The 18,847-nt window shown below is 41.4% G+C and overlaps 1 protein-coding gene across 1 annotated transcript; it reads right to left on the bottom strand.

Annotated features, from left to right (window-relative positions):
* Window positions 1-7,878: 7,878 nt before the first annotated feature.
* On the bottom strand, window positions 7,879-15,916 carry LOC149077894 (uncharacterized). The gene is made up of 4 exons (XM_089241416.1): window positions 15,728-15,916; window positions 11,458-11,505; window positions 8,923-9,066; window positions 7,879-8,716 (listed from the first exon to the last, which is right to left on the bottom strand). The coding sequence occupies exons 1-4, from the start codon at window positions 15,864-15,866 to the stop codon at window positions 8,019-8,021; spliced, it is 1,029 nt and encodes a 342-aa protein (XP_089097542.1). The 5' UTR covers window positions 15,867-15,916; the 3' UTR covers window positions 7,879-8,018.
* Window positions 15,917-18,847: the final 2,931 nt, after the last annotated feature.

Here is an 18,847-nt window from a genome sequence, read left to right as displayed (position 1 = left end):
GTATATGTGCAATCCCCCACCCCGACCCTGTGTGTTGGGAGCACTATTATGCATACTTTTTGGCATGCCCCCCTCCCCAAGTGCCGGTCTGACACGGGTCGGAACGATTCTTATCACTTTTTGATTTTTCGCGCTATAAATTAACCACAGAGGGGCCCGTGAAAAAGCTAGTTTGGGAGCTCGCCATCTATTCCAGCCTAGGGGCCTTGCTGTAGGATGTGGGAGCCTCTCGGTACATGCACATAACTTTGTCCCGATGGGTCAAAAGGGTCCCCATATATGCAGAAATCGTAACCGATTTCCGTAACACAAAAACGTAACAGATTTTCGTAAACCTAAAGCGTCAGAAAACGCTTCTTCCTTGTCCACTTCCGTTACAGAAAATCGCCACCAATTTCCGTTCCGTCATAGCAACGGGCCTTTTTCGAGTTTGATTTTATAGTATAGAGTAATAAACCACGCACGTGTAAATTAATCTCAAAACATTATCGAAACAAAAAAAATCGAGGGGGGTGTGCATATTCGTGCATATTTTTAGAATGTGCGGAGGGGGGGGGGGACTGACTCAACACACAAAATATATATTTCTAGTGTGGAGTTGGCTGACTCCATGTCTGTTACATTATAGCAAGCTGTGAAATAATAAGAGCAATACGTTGGATGAGCGATACATCCGTACCTCCGTGATATCCGTCCCGGCCTTTTCTGTTTTTCTGGCTGTTCCGAATTTTTTGAAGAAATATCCCGGTTTTTCACGTATTTTCAGGGAAGCCAACTTCACTTTTAATTCTCATTTTATTCATCAAATCAATGAATAAAAGTATGTTCCAAACTCAGAAATTATATCAAAACTACAAACAAGGAAAATCATCTCATATTTTTTTCATTCCTAATTTAATTCACTGCAATTTCAAGCGGGCTTCGTTTCCCGAGATTGGCGACTTTTCTATGATTTTAGCACCAGTTGGCAATTATGCTTACATCTACCCACGAGCTATAAGTTGGTTGACTATATTATTTTGAGAAAAATACGGGCAATTGGAATGTCAAATACGGGACATCGCCAAAAATGATGCCAAAAGCAAGCAAAGTTGCCAAATACTTCTAAAATAACGGAAGGTCGCCAATGGTGGGAAATGAAGCACAACTACAAATTGCACTGGATTAAAATAAATTCCACTAAATAAAATGTCCACCATGTTAAATATGTGAGATGAATATTCTTATTTTTATTTGCAATGATAGCATATAACTTATGAGTTAAAAAAAATAATTTCAATCTCTGATAAGAAAATAAAGAAAATAATAAAGAATAAAAATTCAAGAAAGATTTGTTTAGAAAACGGGAAAAAACGGGACATTTTTGCAAACAAGTCGGGACGGGCATAAAAAAAGAAAAAACCGGGTGTGTCTCAAAAAATACGGGACATATGGTCACACTTTACTTTAAACTTGTAAACTTTACTTATAGCTCAGTGCTTCTAGCATCAATTTTGCCAACAATTGGCGGTATTCCGTATTTCTGAGCTTAATTTACCACATTTTTCTCGAGTGAATATGGTCAGTCTACTAGTCATGACACTTCAACATATAAAGACTCGTTAGATGTCACTGCGAACAGTTACTTGTCTGTAACAAATATAATTAAACAAATCAATCTTCTATCAGTGCCTACAACGTAGAAAAAGCCCAATACACATCTCTCAGCTTATGACTTCGTAGTATATAAAGACTCATTAGATGTCACTGCAAACAGTACTTGTCTGTAGCAAATATAATTAAACAAATCAATTTTCTGCCAGTGCTTACAACGTAGGAAAAGCCTAATACACTTTTGTACTGTATGCGTATAACGTACTGCATTACGTATTGTAGTGCATACGTGCTGTATTGCTTATTGTAATGCAGCGCTTATGGCGTATTGCTTATTGTGGTGCTTTGCAAACAGTGGTGCATTACTGGTTGTAATGCAATTGCATATTATACTGTATTGCTTATTGTGGTGCTTTGCAAACAGTGGTGCCTTCTATATTGTAGTGCATCGCATGCTGTAATTTCTAATAGCAACGCAGCACTTATTGCGTATTGTGGTGCATTGCGTATTATTGTGCTTTGCTTAATGAGATACATTGTGTACTCTGGTGCATTGCATATTGTGCTTTTTTGCTTATCGTAATGCAGTGCTTATTATTATGTATTGTGGTGCATTGCATATTATGGTGCATTCCTTATCATGATGCACTACTTATTTTGCTGTATTGCAGATGATGGTGCACTGCATATAGTGGTAGTATTGTGCTTTATTGCCGATGATAGTGCTTTGCGTGTTGAGATTCACCGCAAATAGTGGTGCATTAATTACTGTGATTAGGGGTATTAGTTATACTTATTGTGTATTGTGTGTATTGCCTATCGTTGTGTTTTTCGTATCTATTTCGGTGCATCGAGTATTATGCTGTATTTATGATGGCAGTGCATTACTTATTTTGCTGTATTGCCGATGATGGTGCATAGCGTTTTGCGTTGCGCTGAGTTTCTCATTGTTGTGCACTGCGTATAGTGGTAGTACTGTGCTTTATTGCCGATGAGAAAATCAGAGTGGGAAACTGGGAATTGTATGACTGTTTTGCAGGCATTCGCAGTGCCTGAGGAATATTTTGCTTGATAAATAAAGAATATGTGACAAGTAGTTAGGTCCATTGAAGGAGTTTGGAGAGGGATTGGGGTGGACGCCGAATCCGTCGCCCCCCCCCCCTAGTGTGAAATAAATATTCTTATTCGTAGTTGTAGTTATCGCAATGTCATTTCTGAGTTGGGAAGACAATTTTAATCGTTAATTTGAAGAATAAAAATGAAGTTGGCTTCATTGAAATTACGTGAAAACCCGGACATTTTTGTAGAAAAGTCGGAACAGCCAGAAAAACAGAAGGAACCGAGACTGTCACCTCATTAAAAAGTAATAAAAGCCCAATAGCCTTCTATCAGCTTATGATGATGTCAGAGACTCACTAGATGTGAGTGCTATGCAAACAGTTTGTATTGTATTCAATCTCAGATATAAGTAAACAAACCTCGACCTTCCACTAATGCTTGTAGTGACGTACTATACGTCCCGTTATTTTCCGGAACAGAATCTGTGTTCTCTGCCTTTTTTGGCGTCCTGACTTTTTTACAAATCCTGGTTTTTTACGTATTTCCAACGGAGCCAACTAGAATTTTTATTCTTCAAATCAAGGTTTGAAAAATTACCTTTCCAACTCAGACATTACATGAGGATAATTACGACTAAAAACTAGAATAATAATAAGTATTACTCATAACCGCAGAAAAGTCCCTAAATGCGGAAAATGAAGCCCCACTTCAAATTGCGGTGAATTAAATTCATTTTCGGCATTTAGCGACTTTTCTGCGATTATGAGTTGATGACTCTGCTGACTATCGGCATCATTTTTGGCGGTAATTGGCAATGGCCCGTATTTTCCCATATTTCGAAGCTCAATTTACCGTATTTTTCTCGAGCAAACATGGTCAGCCTAGCCATACCAAACAGCTGCACCTAAAATTATTGAATTACACAAGAATTTTTTTTTTCCCCAATTTATTTTTGTGGGGCTCCTGGAGAAATTTTTTGGGGGCCCCCTGCTCCGATTCACCAGTTAGTGTTTTCAAAATACTGTGTTCGCAATTTTTTTTTAATTAATCAATATAAAAGTTTCATACAGACACATAATCCCTATATGTCTTCCCTCCACTCCAAAATACGCCTCTGTCTCTAAAATCACTCTTTTCATCACTCACCGTGGTTGCACACTTCCTTGGTCATATTCTTTTGGTCAAAATTTTGGATTTTGGTCGTTCACTGACCTCGTCCCACGCTCTCTAGGTCACTCCTATATATGCTTACACACTCTCAAGGTTACTCTTTTGGTCACTCCTATATATGCTTACACACTCTCAAGGTTACTCTTTTGGTCACTCCTATGTTTACACACTCTTTAGGTCTCTCATATTCCCGTGAAATGTTTAGGTCGCTCTTTTGGTCATTCGCCGACTCGGTCCATTGCTCTCTACGACATTCTTTTCGTCGATCATATTACTGCTCACTATTTTTGGTTACTCACATGCTCTAGATTACTCTTACGATCACTCACATGCTCTAGGTCACTCTTACGATCACTCACATGCTCTAGGTCACTCTTACGATCACTCACATGCTCTAGGTCACTCTTTACGATCACCAGACCTATTCCCACACTCTCTAGGTTACTCAAATGCTTGCAAACTCTTTGGGTCACTCTTGATCACCATTGACAAAAGCTTGTATGCACTCATAATCCCACAGGGCACCCCCCCTTCATTATATTTGCCCACATCTCTATAAGTTCCTACGCATATAACAGGGGTTTCAGGAAATCCCCCCAAAATGTTTTGAGCCCTTCCATTGTCTCCAATAATTTTCTCTGTGTATTGATCGCTCGCTGACCCGGTCGTTTGTTCTCTCATGCTCGCAAATACACTATAGGTACCTGGTTAGGTGACTCACTCCGTGACACATAATCCCTATATATATCTCTAGCAGAGGCATATAGGCCTCCTTATGGGCGGTTTTTTAGTTTCGCCGCCCTTAAGCAAAAACAAATTTTGTCATCCTTCTCCCATTCCACCAACTTCCTTGGGTCACCCATTACTTAAAATTCGCCTCCCTCTGGTTTTTGTATAGATGGCAGCATTGCGATTTACAGATTTATTGCACACGTCATTATATTCCCGATAATGAAAGAAATAATTTTAGAGCTGATCAAAATTCTGCATTAAATACGGGGAATAATTTCAGATTTGAAATTATACTTGCTCTTCACAGGATTAACGATATTCTATCAATAAGATATTCTACATTAAAATTCTTTATATAATTAATTCTACAATTCTTTACATAGAATTTTTCCACATAGAGCCCATTTCTCGCAAATATGAAAATTCTAGTTTTAATGTAACTGGTTTTTTTTTTCGATTGAATTCCTCAAAGCATTGACAATATGTTACCAAAGACGCTTTTCAACAGTGAGATCTGTTGGTGCTCTGTTGTATCTGAGAATTTCTCTCGTATTTGTCTCAGCTACATCATCAAACCCAACGCATTTCGTCATCAAAGGATTTAAGTATGTTATATACAGGGAGCAGAGCGTATGGCGAACCGTTGATCCTAGAAGTATACTTCCAATTACAAAATGTATCAAAATAGCGTGTAGTACTTAGAAATTTATTCATGTTGCAGGGGGGTTGTATAGTTATTTAAATGAAAAATATTAATTTTTTATACAGTCACCGTGTGCCCCAAAACCCAATTAGGAAGATGTTTCCATGTCTCTCCTGATGTCAACAAAGAAGAAAAAATCCATGTTTCCAAGTGCAACATTCACTGAAATATCCGAGAAACGGTAGAAATTGGGGAGGGGGGCAGCTTTAAATGCGGGTAAAACGGTTTTTTTGTTTTCCATTTGTTGCAGCATTATAAATTATATTAATAAATTATCAGTTACCTTGCTAAATTCAGAATTATGCTGCTTTATTCTACATTCGATTGCTACATTCTATTTCCTAAATTCTATTGGTAAATTCTAAATTTCATTGCTAAATTTTAAAATCTATTGTCAAATTTTTAAATTCTATTGTCAAATTTTTAAATTCTATCGCTCGATTCTACCAATAGCTGAAGTCTTCATCAATTTTGTGCGGAAACACACGAGGCTCTTCGGCAGAGAGAGGACAAGCTTTTGTTGGGGGGTAGCCGTGTTTTTCGAACTCTCTATGTCGCGCAAAATGGAAAGGGTCACATGCTTACAAACTCTTATGGTCACTCTTGTCGCCAAACGCCAGGGGTTCTTGACCTATGGGTCACGACCCAAACTTGGGTCTCCGGGCTCGCAAGATGGGTCATTGTCCAAATCCAAACAGTCCAAATCCATTAACAACCAAGGACTCTGAGCTATGGTGTCCCGACTGGAACGTAATTCGCAGGGGGCTTCCGAGAAGGGTCCTACGAATCCATTAAGACAGGGACTCGAGCTATGGGTCACAACCCAAACTTGATTGGCAGGAGTTTTCCAGGGAAGTCATAAAAATCCACTAACAGCAAAGGGATGCTTGAGCTGTGGATCACTAGCAGGACTTGTTTGCCAGGGGCTTCCGCGGTGGGTCGAACAAATTCACTTACATCCAGGGATTCTTGAGCTATGAGTGACGTCCGAAAGTTGTTGTGCAGGAGCTTGCAAGATGTGTCGTACAAATCCACTAACAGCCAGGCTCTCTTGAGATTATGGAGGACGACATACGAGATAGTATTAACAAAACGCCAACTGGGGCGAAAAAATGGCTTTGTCCCACCAGTGGTCATTTTTTATCTTCACTGGTGGGGCAAATAGAAAGGCTAGTGGGGCAAAATCTCCACCAGTTAACATGTAAAAAAAAAGGCTTGAATTACCGTGGGTGCTCGAGCACCCTCATCACCCCCAACTCCGACGTTACTGGCCGTTGCTGTACGTCGTCTCGTCTCTGTGCAATCGGCACAACGCTACACAAAGAGGAAGTTGACGGGAATTGAACCTACAAGGTTCCAAATTTTTATTATTATTTTTAATTTTCACGCTGAGCGTTTGCTGGAGAAATGTAAAATTCATAGGGGTGCCCAACGAAAGTCCTTTCTAAGGGGCCCATCAAAACTTCTAGCCAAACTAAGGGAAAGCTTTATAATGTTATGCAAATCAGAGCCTCAACCAAGAGGCCTGGATGAGAGAAGAGAGGAGTGGCGCATTGAATGCGCCGCTTTTAACCCAAGGGTGCTCAACATTTTAGAGAGTGCGGACCACTTCATTGGTTTGGAAACGTGTCGGGGGCCACTCAGCTAATCTGGAACTGTGGAGTGAGACCCTGCAGCAAGGCCGTCTCAAGAACAACTTCATGGGGCCCTCGGGCAAAGTGATTTCGCTCTTCCCTCAGCCCCCCCCCCGGCTAGAAATGCCTACCCAATATTCACCATGCTTACTATCGAAAATTTGAACAAAATCTCATTTTCACGAGACCCCTCTGCACTTGAGGCTCCCAGGCCGTGCTCAGGTGGGCCCATGTATTGAGACGGCACTATAGTAAAAGCGATCTGGGAACGTAAACCACTTACAGTAATTGAAATGAGAAGAATGTGCTACGGAGGGACAACTTTATTGAAATGAGGGTGAACCCACCCAATGGACTCACCCAATGTGAAATGAGGGTGGACCCACCCATCATTAAATGTGCGGTGGGTCACTTGAAAAACATTTAAATATGGCGTGGGTCACTGAAGAGATTTTTTTTTTAAATGTGCCGCGCGCGCGAGTCAATAAAGGGGACTATAAATAATGTCTAAAAATGGGTCACTAAGTAATGGGAAACAGTGCCACAGGTCCATCCAGTGATTTGTATGTAGGTCACTTTAAGTGATCTGTAAATGAGCGGAGGGTCAAGTGAAGTGGTCATTGAGTCATTAAATGATAAGCGCACCGTGAGCCATTAAATGGCCTGTAAAAAAAATACGTCACTCAGTTCATTTTTAAAAAATTAGGTTTGAAATCGCGGGCCATATCAGATGACTACGAGGGCCACATTTGGCTCATGGGCCATGGGTTGAGCAAGTGTGGTTTAATCTCTAAGCATTACAGCGGGCACCAAAATACATTATGTTTGTCTCCCTCCTTTAACTCATCGAAGCATTCCAAGTACCTAGTTGTGGCCCTACAGGCACACAGAGGCGTCCTCTTAATTTGAATATTATCCACTTCGAATCATGGTCATCGGTATACAGAAAAATTCAGATGAGGAAACATGTCCACACAGCTCTCTTTTATGACGAATTTATTGTCAAGAGTATGGCTGGTACTCATCACACGGATTCGAATTCGACGGCTGTATGTGGCCTACACGCTATTAGTTTATTGGAAAAGCTTTTTATTTGGTGTCCTTGAGATCGTGGAGCTGAATAGCCATCAGTTGATCGCCGGTCCGTTATACAGGTATTTGCTGACGGTCCTCGGCCTCTGGTGATTCAAGAGAATGTTATCAGGCAGGCTCCTCCTGTTAGGATCCTTCTGGAACTCGACACCGAGTCGACTCGCGGGTTTCGTGTAACGCTTGGTCGTTAGCCCACCATCCGAAGCGGTCAGTCTGAGCCTACACATGAACGAATCCCTCAGGTTCTTCACCGAAACGTTGGACTTCTCGTCCTGGCTGCCCAGAGACTGTTCCTCCAGGTATGTCTCGTCGATCTTGTGGCCGGGGTCGCTGTATGAGAGGGGCGCGCCGCCGTAGAATGGTATACGCTGTTGTTCTTGAGGGTGACCGGCCGTGGTAGTTGTGGTGGTGGTGGCAGTGCGTAGGATGGAGGCCCTGTTGTCGCTGTTTCTCTGGTATGATTTATCTGCGCTGTCTCCGTTGGCGGGTTTCTTTGAGCACAATTTGGTGCGGTGGTTGTTGTCAATCGAGACAGGGGTCTGATGGCAGATTTGCTGGGTGTAAACTTCACGGCGAGCTTTTGACGAATGCTCTGTGCCCGAATCACGTACAGGGTTTTCGGAAGTTGTCGAGCCGCCACGGCGCTGGCGTCCTCTGTCCGAGAACTCTTGGAATGTCAGGTCAGTATCCGATGTATCCATCAGGTCACTCTCTTTCTTCAGTTCCGCAAGACCTAGAAGACGAGAACGTCGAATCGATTATATGGCTTTCCTTGTTGGAGGAAAGTACATGTGGCATATCGTCTTTCCGGAATGTGTGATATACATAAACCTTATTGGTCGAATTCAAAAACGTTTTAAGGGATCAGGGATATGATATCAATATTGGGAGGGCCACTCATCTAACAATCAAGTGTTTGCTATAGAAATGTTTATTTACTTTTCCCGCCGCCGACTAATAGCTTGTGGACCATCTCTTGGCGCTCCATCTCTTCCTCCATGTTCTCGGGCTCTTTCTGGTGTATCCTCGGCAGTTCTTCGTCGACCTCTCTCCAGCGGTTCTTCTGCTTCGGGCTGAACGGCACTGCGGGCAGGAAACACGCGAATTTCAGCATGCGATTGAATCGAATGACGAAGAATGGCACACACACACAATGAATCATTGATATTGATGGACCGGAAACAACCGCTTCACATCTTCAAGAGGAGATTTTGAAGCGTTTCCTGAGAGACAGTTTAGGGCCATCTTAGGGGCCCACCCGTGCCCGGGTGAGTTCCCGCATTAAGACGGCACTGGGGCAAGTGCATCCGGAAAACAGTCCAACACACCTTTATTAAATTCAGAAGAGGTGCACGAACAACAAAAGAGAAAGAACGAGATGACACGTTTTGCTCGCATTAACAGGAAAAATAAATACGGGACATAAGAGTCATCTGTGTATAATTATGGGAATATATCCATCTTTAGGGCTAGTATTTCCTATGGGAGCATACTTTTCAGGGCCGTAACTAGGCTACAGCAACCGTGGGCACTGCTGCTGGGCCCCGAACAGAATGAGGAGGCTCCCACAAAAGTTTGCATTTGTTTTGAACAGTAATCAGCCCCGGGCCCCCGAAAAGACACACTACGACCCTGATACTTTTTATGATTTTGCATATTTCGCTATTTTCACGCGATGCAGCATTTTTCTAAGGCATTTTTTTTTTACGATTTTGAATGCTTTCAAGGTAGTTTCCACGACTTTCAGAATTTAAGGTATATTTTCATGTTTTAGAGCATTATTTTGCATATTTCAGCAGAATAATAAAGTAAGGGAATTTTTTCTTTTTTTCCTTAAGCCTTTTCTTCTTCCCTTGCTTCATTTCATACAATTGGAAATTATCAGTGATATTAGCAATAATTGGCAGTTTCACTTATTTTTGGCATTGTTTTTTGGTAATGATTGACGATTGTTTTGGAAATATCAGCAGCAATTGGCAATTTTATTTTATTTTATTTGTGTACCTTCGGCATCATGACGATTTCCTGTAACCCCACTGAGGATATGTAGAGGCTATTTTAAAAAAGGCATATTTTTTTAGGTTTTTTTAGGGTATAAATGATCTTTTTGTGAAGCATAATCTGTCGGTTTTCAAGTCATAGAAATCATATAACCCCTAATCGTCATCAATCATTAAGAATTGCAAAATAACGAAATAAAGCTCCTTGACGTACAGGCTGATCTATCTTGGTCTCCGTTTGTTGGCACTTATTACTGTTATCATTGTGTCAGCTGTCATTTATAGGTATATGAATGAATGAACGCCAGAACTTTGCCACTGGACTTATCCCGTTGCCGAGATCTCTTCCAGCCCAGCTTCGTGGCAGAGTCTGGAACACTTTATTTAGTGTCAAAAAACAAACAAACATACAAACTTTTACAACATATTTTCCCGGACAATTGGGTACTGTCGCGATTAACAAATTTTGTGGTGATTACAGACGAGATGGGATTACGAGTTGGAGTTGAAGTTTCGGGGTTTAGTTAAGATGAATGTACACATATTAGGACGGAGGTATGTTTTAAAAGCAATTGAGACCCGACCCCCCCCCCCCCCCCGCATGCCATCTCATCTGTTATCTTATCCTTGCCATATTATATACACGGGATACAACTATAGGTATATACTGGGTTCCAGCTACCTTTTTTACATTTTTTAGCACCTGAGCTAACCAGGTTAATGTTACTGTAGCCGAATCCAGGAAAAGTTGGCGAAATCTACAATAGGCACCTGCTGTTTGGTGCTACTTGGGTAATAGACACTTGATTATTTGAAGACTTTGTTTACTCGTTAAATGAAGCATTTGTTTGGTCGCGATTTGATGGAATGGCCGATCGGAAATATATAATGTAAATTATAGGAAGTCGATACCTTTGTCAATAGATTAATATACTTTATGGTACATATTTCGAAATTCATAATTTTATTAATATTCTAATGCAGTGTTTCCCAAAGTGGACACTGTCCCCCCCCTCCCCCATGGTGAGTGATGGAATGATCCAAGGGACCGACAGAACCTACAGATTTCACTTCGGGTCCTATGGATTTACTTGAGTTGTGGGCGATAAGACGAAAACATTTCTGAAGGACGGGGGTTGATGGAACAGAAATTTTGAGAACTATGTTCTAATGCATTGGTTCTCAAACTGTGCACCACGGCACCCTGGTCCCCCTCCAACCTTTGTCAGGGGCGCAACGGAGCGGTGACCCTGACAAAGATTTCTTGAAAATATCCTTTGTTAAACAGCTCTGGGGAGCTGTTAAGCATTGAATAGGGAAAAGGGGCACTGAGGGTGGAATTTAGCTGAAGTGCTAAAAAATGGGTAAAGGTAACTGGAACCCTGTATACATGCCTGTAAATGACAGCTGGCACAACGATAACAGTTTTAGAACCCCTGTTCTAATATATGAAAGAAAGGTTTCTCATACTCACCGTATTCGTACAAGCAAATTGGCTTTATCTTCGTCTCTACACCCAGAGCTACAAAATAAAGAACAGCAAACGCTCATCTATATCAAAATCATAACGAGAATATTACGATGAGTTAAAACTGTTTCTTAAACGGGTTAAATTGGCGTTAAATTGTCATTCAAGATTACACGAAAAATAATCATTAGTCACGGGGGGAAATGAGTGAAGTAATAAAAAGTGCGGAAAACATCAATTTTTCGGCACAACATATGAAAGGGCATGCAGCAAATTTCTAAGGATAGACAAGCCGTGTACGCAGGATCGCCATGGGGCTACGAGAAAGTAGAGCTTTGGGCACCTATAACAGATAGAAGGCACTTGAGAGAGAGCTCATGTTGTGGCCATTTCGATAGAATGAATTCACAATATTCTCCACGAGAAATTAAAAATGGAAAAGTTTTGTGCACGCAAGATGGGCGCCAGGATTAGTCACGATTGATCAAAAGCGAACTTAAAAAGCATTTCAAAGAGCCAATATTGGCTCGGAACACTAAAGATTTTAGGCGTAGATTTTTTTGCTGTTTGTGAAGCATGGATTCACCACTGTTCACGTGGTCAAATGGCACCAGACAAACGAAAGCCTCCTTTGTCTGCTGAAAAAGTGATATCCACAATTTTTCAGGATTTTTCAAAGCAATGCCTACATAGGCTACTTCCTTAAGCTTCACTAATAAGAGAAAATTATGCCCATACTTTTAGGAAATTTGAAAGAACGGCTGCACTGGTGAAACGGCTAAGATATTGACGAGCCTAAAAAACCCTCTCTTACCAGTCCAATGATCCCATCTCTATATGTATCTAACAGGTACGCCATTGCAATAGCCAAATTGTGTGAATTAGGCTTTGCACCGATCTCTCATCCACTGAATTCTACAGATTCGGCTACATGCGAGTGAACGTGGAAGTTTGACTTGGTGGGTTTTTTTTTCTCATCAAATCAGAGGCTATTGCAGTTATAAATGAACACTTTAAAAGAAAACGTAATTTTTTGCAGATGGGATAAGGAAATTTAAAATCATTGTAGAAAAGCGCTTCAAGGAGACAATGTTGAAAAATAAAATTGAATTTGTCCAAAACATTTTTTTTAAATACCCCTTTTTAACATTACTTATCAAATGATGCTCGTACTTAAAGCTTGAAAATTTGAAATTCTGGAAGCCAAAAGCATATTTATGATAACTAGAGCCCGGAAGTTTAGGCACTAGAAAAAGGCATTTATAATTAATTAAATGGGAAAAAGGAAAAGCAATTAAAAGCCACTTAGCCCCCCACAAGGATGGGGCTGGCAGGGAAATTCGATAGAATGAATCCAGCCCTGGGCCCGGAAAGATTCTTGTCAATTTTTTTTCACGCGCAAATTCATCATAAAGGGGCCCCGCGAAAGTCTGTTTGGGGGGGGGGGGGGGCCCGCAAAAGATCTTAGCCAACGACGCAAATATTCAATCGTTACTAAGGTGACCATACATCCCGTATTTCCCGGGACAGTCCCGGTTTTTTCTGTTTTTTGGCTGTCCTGACCTTTTTGCAAAAATGTCACGTATTTTCAACGAAGCCAACTTGAATCTTTATTCTTCAAATCAATGATTAAAATCTTTGTAATTCAGAAATTGTATTACGATAATTACGACTACAAACAAGAATATTCATCTCAAACACTTTTTTTTTAATTCACTGAAATTTGCTTTGCCTTGGTGAACGTGGAATTAAATTTAATCTCCTGCAATATATATATTTGCGGTAATGCTTCATTTCCCGCCATTACGATTTTTGGGCAATTTCAGCAATGTTTGGAAACTTTGTTCTCTTGTAGTGTCATTCTTAGCGATAATTGGCGATGTCCCATATTTCTCCGTATTTGGAATCCCAATTTCCCGCATTTCTCTCGAGGAAATGCAGCCAACATATTGTGGCCGGTTTAATTGGTCGGAATAGTGGCGCCATCTATTGGGGAAATTGAGATAAGTGACGTCTTTAAGGCTGTGTGCGCCGATGTTCTCCTTCAAAGTCTCCGTAGTCTGACCATATTTCCTCGAGAGAAATACGGGAAATTAGGATTCCAAATACGGGGAAATACGGGACATCGCCAATTATCGCCAAAAATGACGCCAAAACCAAACAAAGTTGATAGATATTGTTGAAATTACGGAAAAATTAAAATGGCGGGAAATGAACCATTACTGAAAATTGCAGTGGATTAAAATGAATTCCAGGAAAAAAAAAACGTTCACCCAGACAAATGTGGGAGATTAATATTCTCATTTATAGTTGTAATTATCATAAAATAATTCATGAGTTGAAAAATAATGTCAATCTTTGATTTCATTAAAGAATAAAAATTCAAGTAGGCTTCGTGTAAAATACGGGAAAAATCGGAATACTTTCACCAATAAGTCGGGACAACCAAAAAAAAAAGAAAAGAAAAACCGGGACTGTCCCGGGAAATACGGGACGTATGGTCACTAGATATGCTACCCTAAGTACACACAGTTACAAAAATCCGGCACAACTCACTAGGTAGTGAAGGTATATTGTAGGTCTATTGTCCATGCCAATAGGCCTGAGTTGTGCTCGATTTGAAAGAAGGAAAACAAAAAATCCTAGCTTAGGGGGCCCTGCTCCAGGAAGTGGGAGAGGCACATTGAAAAAGCTATATACAATATTAAGGGTCCGAAAAGTGGCTACAATTTTGCTAAACTCACTGAAGCTAGTTTTAATAATAACTGCATTATTAGCTAAGTTGATATTATTACGCCAAAAAAAAGGTGTTTATGGGTATTTCAGGGTTAGGGCGGAGTTCCATTCAACCGGAACACTTAATATGTAATTATATGGCTGACATGCAAAATGACTATCCGCGTTCACCTCGGCGCATACTATCCTGGAAATACCCAACACATCCAGCTGAATCAAAGAATACTTACAGTATATAAAAACTATAATATTTTTTCAAATAGAATTATTTTACAATTTTCTGAGCTTTCTATTCGATCGATTTGAAAAAAAGGATCTCTCGAATTCTGGAGATGATTTTTGCATATCGTCAACTAATGGACAGGGCCGTAACTAGGCAGTGGCCTCTACCGGGGCACTGCCCCTGAGCCACGAGCTGAATTGGGGTTACACTTGTTTCGCATGATAATAATACTTTCGAGTGGGATTGATTCCAAGGAAAAGTTTGCCCCGGGGGCCGCCCGAAGAAGGCAAACTACGGCCCTGACTATTGGGACAGTGAAGTCATTGTTCAGCTATTCATCGACAGGGCTATGCAATGCGTGTTCAAATCTTGATGCGGATTCGACGGTATGTTGACTGCTGAAAGCTAGCTGAAAGCTATGGATAGCGTAGAGCAGCGGTTCTCAACCGGTGCTCCGTGTGCACTTCCCGGGGGCTCCGTGGTGACTCGAGGAAAATAAAATAAATCAGTGAATTTGTTTGATAGTTGTGTTATGTTATGAGTTACTTACCCCGACCCGGCGAATGTGATTCGCCATACGGGGGTTCCCCGAAGGGAGCATTTATTTTCTCAATCAAAAAAAAAAAAAAAAAATTACATGTTAAAAATATATACATTCTATATCACCGGAGCACCATTGGTCCGAGGTTAACAATTCACCTTACAAAACTCGGGCAACACCATTAACAACCCGCGAGCAGGAATGTTGTGTTATGTTATAAGATAATTGTGTTATGTTAAAAGATAGTTATGTTCCGCCATAAAAATTTTACACAAAAAGGGGCTCCTCTAGTCAAACAGGGCTCCGCCATAGAAATTATATGCTGAAAAGGGCTCCGTGAGTCAAAAAAAGGTTGAGAACCACTGGCGTAGAGGAATATTTTTTGTCCCTTCTATATGCCTAAAACCAATTTTCCTTTCTCTCAAGCACTTATGCCTATTTGCATCTAAATGGAGACAGGGGAAAGGGGGGGGGTCTGATAATAATTAATGCTAAGGGCTGAAGATTTAATTATATTTAAGGAAAAATTATTTTGAAATTGTCAATGCTAAAAATACCTAGACCTCTAAATATCACGAATAAATATAAAACAATGCCGAAATAGGCATTTTTGGCAAGAAAAATTAAAAAAAACAAACTTTTACACAAAAGTTTAAAGATTGGCAAAAAAAAAAAAGACATTCATATGGGATTTTGCCTGAACTTCCGGGCTCTAATGATAACAGGAGAAAACAAGAGAGATTGATTATTTACACATTCCATGGCAAGTAACTGACCTTTGTTCCTGTTTTCGATGATCCTTTGCCTCTCGACTTCTTCCTGGATCTGCGATATCTTCTTCAACTTCCTATAGTGGTTGGGCTTGGCGGAATTCGGTGACCACTTGTCTTCGCACGAACATCCGGCTTTCATCATCCTCTTTGTTCAATTCCGGTGTGACAGACTTGGTGTAAGTAGTATCGAATCTAGAAGTGATGAGATAACAATATACGATAAGTGTATACAAGCCCGTGAATGGTAGTCGTATCGCATATGAATGGGGTTGTTAAACCAGGGCCTGATTTTGATACGGTGGAATTCTTGGGAAAAGCAGCAAACGTTGGGGGAGGGGGGGGTTCTTGTGGCATGGTAAATTATGTTTTTTGGACTCTCCACAAAATCACAGGCCCCCCCCCGGAAAATGCCCCACTTGCCCGTAAGAAAATCAGGCCCTGTGCACATCTTTGCTGCCCTGAATTCGTAGAGACCCTTGAATCACGTATGCAGTGTCACTCAGGGCCGTAACCAGGTATTTGATCAGCCAGGCTAAGCACGAACTTTGGCAGTGTAATGTTAAAGGAGCGGTTACAAAAAGAATTCTGGTACAGCGCCTGGGGCACCAGATCCGGCGGCTCCCCCCCAGTTGTGGTGACCCTGGTGGCACTTATAGGCTCATATCCCATGCGACGCGTCAGCAGAAGTGATTTAGGTGCCCAAGTGTCCCGTACGCGACAGATCATTGTTTTCTTATGTTAAATTTTTTCTCTCCTGGTTTTTTTCTGCCCTGGGGATCCTTGTCTATGGACACCTAAAAAAAGGGGGCCACACTTCAGTGGCAAAATTTCATCGGAAGTAGTAACTGGAACACACGGTGACCATATGACCCGTACATTATGAGACATTCCGGATGGCAATAATTGACCACCTCACCCAGGGCCGTAGCGTACCTTCTCGGGGCCCCTAGGCAGACATTTTCTTATTATAAATATTAATAATAATAAGTATGCAAACGAAGTGTACATTTTTTGTCAAGCCCCATTTAGCTCGGGGCCCCGAAACAGTGCCCGCTTCCCCAACCTAATTACGGCCCTAACCTCAATGCGCTTTTCTGTAGTCCTAATTTCCCCCCATTTCAGTGATTTTAGCTATAACTGCAGCTTTGCAATTAGTTGGGGGGGGGGGGGGGGTTGGTGGCAATGGGTGCTGTCCCACATTTACCCAATTTTCCGTATTTTTCTTGATGACATATGGTCAGTCGGTAGTACATAACTGTGGTATGGTACATTTCCGGGTTCCGTTGAAGCTAATGTGACCAGATTTCAATGACATGAAACGAGACATGCAGACAATTTTCGCCTAATTTTGATGATTTTTGTGATTAATATATCAGAGGTGTAATCGTAAAATAATCGGCCGGGACCTGAAAAAACACCACCTTGAAGAAAACTCCACATGAAGCTTGTGACGTCACTGAAGCCCACTCACTTATAGCCATTGGATATACTACGAAAAAGGGTAAGGATTGTGCATGCTTTGGCCAGCTATATCGAATGGCTATAGGGGTGATGGCCTTCTACAGTGACGTCACGAGCTTCTTGCGGAGGCCGCCTTCTATGGGTGATGTTGGATTCCCCCCTAACCGATTGAAACAGGACATTCGTCTGGACAACTTGGCAAAGCGTCTCGACATAGGATCAGGATCATCATCTTTAAGGAGTTCGGTCAAGTCACGGCCGCTACAAATGCAGGGTTACGGCCCGAAGGAACGCATCTCGTATTCTTTTTGGTTTTTCACGCTATAAGTTCACAATAGAGGAGGGAAGTGTCAAATGTCCCGGCTTAGGGGGACCTTGCTGCAAGTTTTGGGGAGGGGGCATGGGCAGTGCCGTCTTAACGCATGGGTCCACCCGGTCACAGCCCGGGGGTCTCAAGAAAAGTGGGGCCTCACAACAATGAGAACCGGTTCAAATTTTCGAGAATTAGCCAACTAGGGCCTCAGAAAAATCACTTGGCCCGGGGCCCCATTAAGACGGCCCTGGACGTGGGTTAGGCTAGCAGATAACCTAGAGACCCCCCACTGCGCTATAAAGCATCTCTTTGGACTTTTATCTCAACCCTGATTTCAGTAGCGATGAAAAACCACACAACTTCGAACAAATCAACTTAACACACAAATTAACTTTCAACACAACAAATTCTGCTTTACCGAAAAAACGGGACATTTTCAGGAAAAAAATGCGGGAAAATATGGGGATGTGTCCCATGAGAAACGGATCGTAAGGTCACGCTAGACAGAGTCATAGTGATGGGCCAAGTGATAAGAATCGAAAAGGTAGACCGAGGTGTTGACCAACAGTTTGGGGGATCCGGGCTGGATCGTACTTCTAAATATAGTAGAACCTACATGACGGACATTCCTCGTCAGCGGACACCTCCCGTTAAGACACTTTTGACGGCTGTGAAACAGGACACCCCCCCCCCTTCCAATGTATTTCGCTATGAAGACACTCTCCGTTACGGACAGAAACTTCGGTCTCATGGTGTCCGTTATCTAGACATACTACTATGTATGTATGCCAGAGAGTAAGTGGGTCTGATGCCCTGGGCGCTGAATCCACCCTTTAACTGCTTCTTCTACATTCAAGGGGCGATAAAATTCTGACTTGCCCCGGGTGACAAAGTATCTAGTTGCGTCCCTGGGTTCTACTGTAGTTTTATTGAACCCGATATAAAAGTGAACTGCCACCGAACGCGACACAAAACAAAATAAAATGGTCTTGTTATTACTTTCCATGCAGTAAAATGTTAAGCACAGAGCAAATATTCAAGGTATAATTCTAAATACACGGAAAAAATATTTAATACAGTAAGTTGATAATGTATGAAAACGAAAATATACCTTATGTGTTTTCTTTTGGGTATGGGGGGAAAAATCAGCTGCGAGAAGACGGTCAAGTTTTTAGCGGCGGTTCGGTTGTGTATTGACTGATGTGTTAGAATGTTTCGGGACGTGAGAGGATGATGATGTGTTACCAATATTATTATTCTTTTGAAAAACCGCGCGGAAACGGCAAGAATTTGGAATGCCTTTGTATCGGATGTTAAAATAAATGCCATTCGTTTCACGCTTCCTCTCA

This window comes from Pholcus phalangioides, unplaced genomic scaffold (assembly GCF_987345545.1).
Source record: "Pholcus phalangioides strain wild (caught in Gottingen) unplaced genomic scaffold, Ppha-v1.0 ptg000014l_1, whole genome shotgun sequence".
Lineage (NCBI taxonomy): Eukaryota > Metazoa > Arthropoda > Arachnida > Araneae > Pholcidae > Pholcus > Pholcus phalangioides.
This window is presented reverse-complemented; position numbering and strand designations above follow the sequence as displayed.

Coding starts and splice junctions, on each gene's coding strand:
- LOC149077894 (XM_089241416.1), bottom strand. CDS start 15,866: ATGATGAAAGCCGGATGTTCGTGCGAAGACAAGTGGTCACCGAATTCC. Junction 11,506..15,727: donor CATCGAAAACAGGAACAAAG/GTCAGTTACTTG, acceptor TTTATTTTGTAG/CTCTGGGTGTAGAGACGAAG. Junction 8,717..8,922: donor ATTAGTCGGCGGCGGGAAAA/GTAAATAAACAT, acceptor CTCGTCTTCTAG/GTCTTGCGGAACTGAAGAAA.